Below are 10,997 nucleotides of genomic sequence, written 5' to 3'. Positions count from 1 at the left end.
TAAGTACTTCTGTTATCTTTCTGTCATCTACCCAATGGTCCACAGTCACAGAATATACATGATGCAAGTTGACTAAAACACAAACACTAAAACAAAAGCATATCTTTACGCACACGCACGCACACACGCACGCACGCACACGCACACTTGGAGCATGAGTAGCTCTATTACTGGGAGATGTAAATCTAAACAAACCAATCTGTAACACTCCTTTCTGTGTGTCGTGCAAAGTAGTGTAAGAGTTTTCTTTTATCGTTTATAAAGCACTCACACTACGAGGTGGATTCGGGAGCGCTCCGCCAGATGCATTAAGTAGGAAATCAAACATTAATCGATTGAATAGTAGAACACGATGACAGCACTAATCAGCAGCAGCCGCTCTGTTTGTTGAAGGAGAGCAATGACGTCATGAGGAAGCGGACGTGCACCACAGAATAAAAACAACTCACTTGATTGCCTAAAAAGTAGCTCATGTTCATTTTCTAGCGAAGAAGAAACCCTCTATCAGGTGAAATAGTTAACGTAAGAAGAAATAGGGTGTGGAAAAGCCTACTCTTCTAAAAACACTAATAAAAAGAAAAATAGAAAGAACAAATGCTAAACCAGGGGGAGGGGTTGTGTTGGTTGTCAGGGTTTTAAGGGGTTGAGTGGCATGTTGACCACTGAGGTTTATGGTCAATAAATCCAATCTGGTCTGGTCTAAAAAATAATAAAAACATCTCTAGTGTCTAGTCTCTGCGTGCTGGAATCAACCGGGAGTGCAGCTTCTATCTCTCGTTGACAGTGCTTCAAAAATCATCACATCTTTCTCTAAAATAAACCATGAAACAAAGCATAATAATAATAAAACAATCAATAGAGAAAGCAAAACATCAAAACTGATATATCTCTCTATGTTCATTGTACTTACACAGGAAAAGAAGAGAAGAATGTATCCGTTTAAAAAACCACAACTCCAGTGTTAACCTTTGGACTTAGTGTATGTTTGTTTACAGGAAGCTAGTATTTATATGGCTACAAAATAAAGTCTGCTTGACTCATTTCTGAGTCAAAAGATTTCCTCCCTCAGTAGTAAGTTCTGGGTGTGATGAGGATAGTGTCCAAGTCTGGTCTGTCCGCGGGAGAAGTCTTTGTAGTGAGAAGATTCAGCTTCCAGACCGCCAAACAGTGAGATTAAAATGTCGCTCAGCCAGTCCCTAAAATCAGCAAATAGGCTCACGGCTCCTTCAAAGCATCCGATTGGTGTGCAAAACCCCACCTTCACACTTAAAATCCAGGTAAGGTCCAAATGGAAAAATAAAAACAGCCACAATCTTTCCAGGTCTTCAATTAAAACAAAATGTTTAAATGAAATTGGCTAAAATCACTCAACAGGCAAGTTGTGGCACTCATGTACGAGTCATGAAACACTGTCATTAACAGTGTTGCCAACATGTTTACACACACACACACACACAAACACAAACGCACACACACACAAACGCACACACACACACACAAACGGCCATATTGCCTCTTTTTAAGGGAATACACTCCCCACAGTTCAGTGATTCACATAAGAAAAAAAGAATACTCCTGCACACCCAGTTTACACTTCGCAGCTCACAGCTCTTTCTGAGAGTTTCGCCTGAAGCACAGATCTCTCATCCATGACCTCTGACCTCTGAGGACCACCTCTCTGTGTGCAGGAGTATTCTGTTCCATCTGAACCTGCACACGCTTCCCTCCAGAGTCTGGAGGTGTTAGTGTCACAAGTCTCATCTCATCCTGTTCTGTCTCATCAGAGGGACGATGCAGGACGGCGGACCTGCCTTCGTCAGGAAGGGGTGTTTGAGAAGCTCGCTGGCCGAAGCCCTCTGAGCCGGGTCTCGCACCAACATCTTGTCCAGGAAGCCTTTGAGCAGAGGGGAGACCTGGGAGAGGGAGACAATATCCAGAGTCATCAGAGTCAGTCAGGTGTTATTGATACTGGCCTGTAGCTTTGTAAATGAGTACATTTGAATTCTCTTTGGCACAGAATGGGGAAGTGACCGCGTTGTGAATCATCCTCATGTACACATGTAACCAGTAGCTTGGGCTCAGCTAACCGGGCAGTTGTGGATACGGTTTCCCATGAGCTTCATCAGTGATAAGTTATCTCCCCTACAGTGACACATGATGATGCACACGATGAAATCATTTTCTCTTCTAGTCAGAGAATTTGGACTGAAGTTTAGAGAAACACAGACTTTACTTCCTGTATGCATGCGCTTGTGTTTCCCAACACAATCCCAACTTACAAATCTTTATTTTTGCATCAGGTCTAGTTTGAATTTAGATTGAATCACTTTGAGTAATGATGTCTGCACACATGCACACTTAGCCACAAAAACACATTTATCAATCAGATATTTTGCTGTGCTAACCGTTTCTCTCAATCTGGGTTACACCAAGAAATAGAATTACATTTAAGAAATCAGGCTATTGCTGAAAGCTACACAAATAATTGAATAATCTAATTTAGCCAGAAACTGAGATCTGTCTTTTTAAATTGACTTAGCAAAGCTGCATGTTTCTGTTCAGTTTTTGGTTCTCCTCCATACTGCGTTTCAGGACATATCAACCCACACTATCCACCCAAACAACCTTCCCTTTCAGATGCTCAACGGTTGGAGAGCCAATTTACACCAGTAACTAGTGTTACTGGTGTTATAATAACTCTGTTATTCCCAATTATGCCACACATTTCTGCTTGACCACTGCTTTATTTAGCTATCTTTGTGCCTTTGTGACTTGAATGCTATCAGTAGTGAAGATAGTGGCAGTAGTGCTGGGATCTGTGGCAGGGTGGAGATAACCTTCATCACTGTTGCTCAAAGAAGCCTATAAACAAGTTATTAAAAAAGGTCTTAGATTACTCAACACTCCCTTGATACAGGTTCAAATCAAAGCCGGCGTGTTGTCTTTTCTCCTCCTCTTGTAGAGACAAAGCATTCATGTTATAAAACCATGATCCTTTCTTATGCACCATATTTTGTTGTTTTACCTTAAAGTGATCACAAAACCAAAGAGGAACACATCCAGATGACTTATGTTATGATGACATCTGCTAATGGTGCTGCACACAAAGTGATCTGTCAACGCCAAGCTGTTGTGATTGTACCTTGTGCAGGTTCTTCAGTTTGGGAGGCAGGTTGTCTCGGATCATTTTCATGGCTTTGAGCGGCGGCTCGTTGAAGTACGGCGGCTCACCGTCCACCATCTCGATGACCATAATACCCAGAGACCAGATATCCACCTGGACAGACATACAGTCGACACTTGTTCAGATGCTTATATCACTAATAGCAGCAAACTCTGAGGGAAGTGTGAGTGTTACCTCTGGTCCATAAGGCAGTCGGGATATGAGCTCTGGTGCCATCCAGTATGGTGTCCCAACCAGAGACTTCCTTCTTTGCACTTCCTTAGACACCTGGGCACAGAAACCAAAGTCTGACAGCTTCACCTGGAGACAGAACAAGCCAGACAAAGTAATGGTTAAAAGAAGAATCAGAATGAACAATGAAAGATTATTTTTCACAGAAAGTACAAAACTTATTGACAAAGACTTTTCCGCATCACCTTTGTGTATGTTAGGTTGGAGAAATAACTCAGCATCCACTTTATTTATACATTGTAATGCAAACACAGTCAGAAGCTGTTCCTGATGCGGTTACACCACTAAGAAACAAAGTCAAGTCAATTTTATGCATATAGCCCAATATCACAAAGCTTCCAGCAGCTTTATAATCTGAACAGAATAGACACCCTCTGTGCTTAGACCTTTAGTTCAGATAGGGAAAAGATTCCCAAAAAAAACCTTTAACTAAGAAATAAATGCAAGAAACCTCAGATAGAACAACAGAGAAGGGATCCCTCTCTCTCTGCGTTTCAGCAGCATCAAAATAAATATTCAATTTGGGGATCCGAGGCACAGTTTCTGCTTCAATAGTCAACGAGTCCAGCTCATGAAATGTGTGATTGGTGACATTCCTCATGCTACCATCCACCCATCTTTCTGAGAAAGTTTGTGCATGACTGAGTATCTAGACCGAAGCAGCCTTTCATAATGTCCACAGGGCCGACAGGCTTGGACGAGTCCGTTTCCCTGCCAGGCAGCACCTCAAACCAAACCCAAAACTAAAACCTCACAGCAGCCAGCAGGAAGCCTTGACGTGTGAACGTGAGCTCAAGTCTTCTTCTCGGATGACATTACAAAATAATTTCCACCACTTTAAGTTTGAAATGTTGTCATTCAGTGTTTATAAATAAATGCACATCCAAAAGTTATACAAGCACAAAACACATAAAGAAACACCTCATTTTATATTATTCTCTGTGAAGTTTTAAGAAATTAAACCCGGATAAATGGCACACGGATGATACCTTCATTCCATTGGTATTTGTTGACACAGGTCACACTGTTACATGCTGTTACATGCTGTTACATGCTGTTACATGCTGTTACATGCTGTTACATGCTGTTACATGCTGTTACAGGAGACGGCCAGCGTTATAAACAACAACTGAAAACACTTCCTTTGATTGGGAAAGTCAATACGCATGATGCAAAACAAAAATACAACAAACCTTCCCATATCATGCAGCGTAATAAAGATCATTATATATCACATTTAATCATTTCGGTCCATGCAGCTTCACTGAGATCTCTTTATCATAGAGCAAAGTGACTCAGAGAGTCCGCTGAGAAACTCATTAGCAGGAGTACGAGCAACAATGAAGCAGACCCTGCAGGTGCTTTGTTCTGCCTCGCAGAGCACAGCAATGCAGAAGAAGCACTTGAGTGTCACAGCAGAGGCCTGCCTGGCCATGCACACTGCTGCACACCACAGCGCATAAAGACGTGCAGACCACAAACTCTCATCAGCTGTTATCAAAGAGGCTGTGGTTAATATGTCCGCTCATCTTCGCATCACATCTGTGACTTGCACATATAGGGTATGTTGGTGCAAGAGACTCAAAAACAAGTGGCTCATTTTGTTCTCACCAAACAAATAAAGTCCTGAGTCACACCAAAGCACTCTCACATTTAGCTGAAGACTTGTTTCAGTTTATCGGCCTTGTTGAAATGGTAAAAGTAAGGTTGAAACTTCAGCTCGGCAGAACCACACATCCATTCAGCAACATCTGACACACTGAGTTGCTGTCTTGTGTACTTTTTTGTGCACGACAAACACTACATGCATGTTGCTGCTGCATTAATGTGTGTGTTGCATGTTGCTGCTGCATTAATGTGTGTGTTGCATGTTGCTGCTGCATTAATGTGTGTGTTGCATGTTGCTGCTGCATTAATGTGTGTGTTGCATGTTGCTGCTGCATTAATGTGTGTGTTGCATGTTGCTGCTGCATTAATGTGTGTGTTGCATGTTGCTGCTGCATTAATGTGTGTGTTGCATGTTGCTGCTGCATGTGTGTGTTGCATGTTGCTGCTGCATGTGTGTGTTGCATGTTGCTGCTGCATGTGTGTGTTGCATGTTGCTGCTGCATGTGTGTGTTGCATGTTGCTGCTGCATTAATGTGTGTGTTGCATGTTGCTGCTGCATTAATGTGTGTGTTGCATGTTGCTGCTGCATTAATGTGTGTGTTGCATGTTGCTGCTGCATTAATGTGTGTGTTGCTTGTTGCTGCTGCATTAATGTGTGTGTTGCATGTTGCTGCTGCATTAATGTGTGTGTTGCATGTTGCTGCTGCATTAATGTGTGTGTTGCATGTTGCTGCTGCATTAATGTGTGTGTTGCATGTTGCTGCTGCATTAATGTGTGTGTTGCATGTTGCTGCTGCATTAATGTGTGTGTTGCTTGTTGCTGCTGCATTAATGTGTGTGTTGCTTGTTACTGCTGCATTAATGTGTGTGTTGCATGTTGCTGCTGCATTAATGTGTGTGTTGCATGTTGCTGCTGCATTAATGTGTGTTGCATGTTGCTGCTGCATTAATGTGTGTGTTGCATGTTGCTGCTGCATTAATGTGTGTGTTGTATGTTGCTGCTGCATTAATGTGTGTGTTGCATGTTACTGCTGCATTAATGTGTGTGTGTTGCATGTTGCTGCTGCATTAATGTGTGTGTTGCATGTTGCTGCTGCATTAATGTGTGTGTTGCATGTTGCTGCTGCATTAATGTGTGTGTTGCATGTTGCTGCTGCATTAATGTGTGTGTTGCATGTTGCTGCTGCATTAATGTGTGTGTTGCATGTTGCTGCTGCATTAATGTGTGTGTTGCATGTTGCTGCTGCATTAATGTGTGTGTTGCATGTTGCTGCTGTAGATGTTTAACGTTGTTCTCATTTAAACACCTTTATAACCTGTTGGTAGTTTAATCTACACAAAGCATCATATTCTATAAAATCATCATGTTTGTAGCGTCTCTGTCCTGTGAGAACCATGTGTCTCTAAAAAGTTCATGAGTTTCTCAGTAAAACGTTTTCAGCTCTGAGACGAAGCATTTTACAGCTGATCCAGGAGGTGTTTAAATAGTTTACTTAAATCAAGATGTAGGAGAATAATCTCAACACAAAGAAACATTTCATCCTTCAGTTTATCAGCGAAATTCAAAATGAAAAAATGAAAAGTAACTAAAGATGTATTGGTGTAAAAAGTATATTTAAGTATAAAGCTGCGTGAAATGTAAATACTTAAGTAAGTACAAGTACCTCTAATGTACTTTGAGTAAATGTACTTAGTTACATTCCACCACTGATGTTGACTGTGACACACAAGAAGCTAAGTTCCCTTTTCCCCTGGTCTCGCTGTGCAACCATGTTCGTTTCATTTTCTATAGAAAGCAGAAATTTGCTTTTCAACAAGCAGGAAGTGATTCGGCATCAGCCCCAGGTCTACAGCTGTGCTTAAACAAGGCAACTGAGGCGTTTGGCTTCTTTTTACAACCAACCTTTTGTTCTTGTAAAACTGGGAGAAGTCAGTGCTGTGTTGTTTGTGTATTCTGAGAGACAGGAAAAGCACAGGTGTAGCTGATAGCATGATAGCCACAGTGTCGTGGTTTGGCATAAAAACGCAGATGTGTGCTGCTACAAATAAAAAAAAAGTGATCTACATTATTCACTTTATTTCTGTGAACTACCGCACGAGGAACAGTCGTCTCTTCTCTGTTCTGACTGGTCAGCCCACAAACACATTTTCTGCACTCCTCTGAGCTTTTTGACAACTTTAATGGGTCTTAAATGCCTTTTATAAAGTCCTCTTCTCTCCTAAAAGTAACTAAGATGCAGCGGTTTTATCTGGAGTGAAAGAAAGCAGAGTGAAGTATGTGGTACATACACGGCCATCATGAGTGAGGAGGATGGAGTCACTCTTGATGTCTCTGTGGATCACACCCTGTGTGTGGAGGACAGACAACGCCTTCAGGACAGACAGACACACCGTGGCGATCTGCTCCTCATTCATCCTGCGAAGGAAACACCAGAGATTAAGACAGTTGCATGGTTGTTTCTCTGGTTTAGTCTTCAGTCAGGTGAGATTATTTCTGAAGCCATGTTGGTGATATGTTGCACCAAGACCAGAAGCCAACCGTTGAACTGTGTGTCTGTTTCCTAAAAACAGACACACATGTTGTATAAATAAATATAAAATGCCATGGTGGTATGTAACTAAGTATACTCACTCAAGTACTGCACTTAAGTACAGTTAATTTTCTCCTTCACTATGTTTATTTGACAACTTTAGTTACTTAACAGATTCAGATTATTAATACAAATGATAAATAAATAAATGATTTATTATTGCTTCACCTTTACCAGCTGCAACAATTATTATATCTGATAATATAATATATTTTATGAATCTGAAATGGGCCTTTCTGCATAATAAGTGCTTTTACTTTTGGTACTTTAATTACATTTTGATACTAATACTTTTGCTTAAGTAAGAGTTTGAATGCAGGACTTTTCCTTGTAAGTTTTTCTACACTGTAGTATTGCTCATGTTACTACTGTGGAACACATTACACAACACTGCCCCCTTGTGGAAGAACAGTTTTAGGGATCATGGGGGGATTAATGGAGAGGCAGTAATAATCATAAAATAAAAAGGATTAAATCACATTTATAAAGATATTAAGTCACGAGTCTCTACATAAATGACACACATACAATTCTATATTATTTTTCCCACCTTGTGTGTGTCACAATGTCAGTGAGAGCTCCTCCCTCCAGGAACTCCATGACCACCCAGAGCTCGTCTCCCACCAGGTAGCTGTTGTACATCTCCACCACATTTTCATGGTGATAGTCCCGCATGATCACCACCTGCAGTTACCACGGAAACAGATGGACACGGATAGGGTATAATTACATTACATGGACTCAAAAGAGTGGCCTTGCAGGTAGAGAGAGAGACCGAAGAAGAAAGACGGCCAATGTTCTCTTCTGCTTTAAAAGGGAGGAAGAAAAATACAGACCGGCCATCTGCCTAGTTGTTTTACACCAACTGTGTTAATGACAGGCTTCAGCACTAAGGTCATCGTGAGATGGTTGTACTATACTGCCTTACATCGAGAGGGGATTCTAACATTCGTCGGTATTGATGCAAATGTACGTGCAGTGAAAGACCTCAAAGCATCAGGTGAAGCATTTTATTATCACATCTGGTGTTTGAACATTGAGTTGAATCACAGCTTTCACAAGATCATAAATGTTTACCTCGTTAAAGAGGAGTTCTCTGCGCTGTTGTTTCCTCAGATCCATTTTCTTCACTGCGACCAGCTTCCCGGTGGTCTTCACTGTGGCGATACACACGATCCCGGTGGACCCCTCCCCTATCTTAATGTAGTGGTCCAGGTAGGTGCGCGGATCGCCAGGATCCACCACCATTTGTAGCGCCGCTCTGAACTGCTCATGGGAAACCCTCTGGGGCTCCCTCTGCGGTGAGCGGCCCTGGGGCGGAGCACCTGACGCTGGAGGCACAGAGGGCACAGGCGGCCGCGGGGCTGGAACGTTGGGGTGAGGGGTGTGTGGGTGCTGGGTGGCCTCAGGGGTCAGGCTGGGGTGGGAAGTGTGATGAGGGTGTGGGTGGCTTACAGGGGGCTTGGAGCTGGAGGAACTTCGGGTGGAGCCGCTTGAGGGGCCGTTTTGAGGGGAGGATTCATGGTGTCGAACCGGCTGTAAGAAAGAGAACGTCATCACAAACAGAACACAGGTCGAGAGAAAACTATCTTTTTAGGTTTCGAGATGCATTATGTATTAATAACTTGTGTCTTTAAAAATATTATACCACATTTATGTGGTGGGGGGCGCAATATGGATGTAATTCTCTATCACAGAATATGTCATTTTATTTCAATATATATATTGTAACGTAATAATTTTGCCAGGAAAATCCATTGGAAAACTGTTTATGGGTGAAATTAACAGATATGAATGTCAGTACAAATGGTACTGGGACATCTTTGATTTGATTTGACTGAACATCAAAAATATAAGCAAAACAAAAATCAAACCGGTATTCAAGCCTGGACCTTTAAGTGTATCGTAACCTGAATCGTCTGAAAAGTTTAAATTTGTTTTCATTACATAATTCTGTAAAGCACTTTTGCACAAAGTTGTTCTTATAAAATAACTCAAGCATCACCAACTGCTTTCACAAGACAGAATCTGACCTGAAGAACAAAGCAATGTGATAAGAGCTATCATCCATCAGCTGGTGGCTCATTGTGCACCTTCCCTCAGGGCTGTCTCTCCTCCTGCCTGGCAACAGCCTGTCTGTCTCTCTGTTTATGCTACCGTTCCTACCTGTCCTGTGGGGCTGCGTCCGCCCTCACTATCTGCCCTCGGGTAGGTGTTAAACGGCCGTGTTGTCTGTTGGGCAGTCTTCAGAACCCCCTCTGTTACTGGCAGGTTTGGGGTGCGGATGTTGGGTCCAGAGAGAGGCCTCTTGTCCCTGGGAGCCTGAGGGCTGCCATCCCGCACCATGTAGCTGGACTTTGGCCTGTGGTCATTGTGCTGATCCACCTAAAGAGAGGCAGGGTTTGGGTGAGAGATGGAGGAATTATTGGGATGTATGAAAGAAAACAAAGGAAAACGAAAGAGCGCCATGTGAGTCCTATGAACAGCATGTAATGAATCTTATCATTAATACATGTGAAGGTGAGGGGCTGGGTTCATATTTAGTCCCTACCTGGTCCCGGTCCCGATGCTCTCTGTCTCTGTGAGGCGGAGGAGGAGGGCCGGAGCCTGGTCTGTCCCTGTGGGCCCTGCTGGGCTCTTGGCCCCGGGGCTGCTGCTGGGGCCGACCCTGGACTCCTTCATCCCACTGAGGAGGACGGAGTGCACGCTGACCCTGGCGGGAGTCTACTCCACTCTGGTGGTGGTCTGCTCTGGGTCGGTCTCTGAGGGCCAGAGAGATGCAACAATCAGTACAGATACTTGTGGTGTAAAGGCTCATTGGCTTGTATTGACAACACATCTGCTTTGTTCCTGTGTCCATCATAAAGATGATGATGCTAACATGCTGTCGTTTAAATCCGTACCTGTCTTGTCTGTCTGAGTGAGAGTAGTGTCTGTGGTGAGGATCTCCGTTCTCCTGCCATCCTCCTCCTGAAGAGCTAGAGTCCTTGCGAGGCTGGATAGGAGGGCTGCCTCTTCGCAGGGAGTTGGAGCGTGTCACAGACATGGTGTCAAACTCATCCAACAGCCATGTCAGAGAGCCATCCACTCCAAGCTTGCTGCCACGAACAATTGTCTAGAGATTTTGATAAAAGAAAGAAAGTGGACTGTAGTGGATAGTGAACAGGATGAGAGGCCCTGACATACAAAGCTCGTCGTACCAATCAGGTTGTAAAAATGTGATTGTGATCGGTTGGGTACTTAAAATATAGTTTTTGTCTTTAGTCAAAGCATCTATTCAATGTCAATTTAGTTAAAGAATTACATCATTTCTACAAAACCGTACAGCTAAAACTTTCAATTAGTGTCACCAAGTTAATTAGTGCTCAAGTAAGAAAGACTCA

The 10,997-nt window shown here is 42.8% G+C and overlaps 1 protein-coding gene across 10 annotated transcripts in view; it reads right to left on the bottom strand.

The window, feature by feature from the left end:
* Positions 1-963: 963 nt before the first annotated feature.
* The window catches only part of pak4 (p21 protein (Cdc42/Rac)-activated kinase 4), a 30,940-nt gene continuing 20,906 nt past the window's right edge, over positions 964-10,997 (bottom strand). For 9 of the 10 annotated variants that reach the window (XM_029445814.1, XM_029445811.1, XM_029445810.1 and 6 more), the window contains 9 exons: positions 10,518-10,729; positions 10,166-10,376; positions 9,781-9,999; positions 8,692-9,150; positions 8,165-8,298; positions 7,313-7,439; positions 3,359-3,484; positions 3,143-3,277; positions 964-1,913 (listed from right to left, as the gene is read on the bottom strand). In XM_029445814.1, coding sequence (XP_029301674.1) covers positions 1,758-1,913; positions 3,143-3,277; positions 3,359-3,484; positions 7,313-7,439; positions 8,165-8,298; positions 8,692-9,150; positions 9,781-9,999; positions 10,166-10,376; positions 10,518-10,729 — 1,779 coding nt within the window. In that variant the 3' untranslated portion in view covers positions 964-1,757. Of the gene's footprint in view, positions 1,914-3,142; positions 3,278-3,358; positions 3,485-6,926; positions 6,978-7,312; positions 7,440-8,164; positions 8,299-8,691; positions 9,151-9,780; positions 10,000-10,165; positions 10,377-10,517; positions 10,730-10,997 lie in introns of those variants that run through there. The other variant, XM_029445817.1, reaches the window with a different exon arrangement.

Source organism: Cottoperca gobio, chromosome 13 (assembly GCF_900634415.1).
Source record: "Cottoperca gobio chromosome 13, fCotGob3.1, whole genome shotgun sequence".
NCBI classification, from domain to species: Eukaryota; Metazoa; Chordata; class Actinopteri; order Perciformes; family Bovichtidae; genus Cottoperca; species Cottoperca gobio.
Note: the sequence above shows the minus strand (reverse complement) of the source record. Positions and strands in the feature narration are given on the sequence as shown.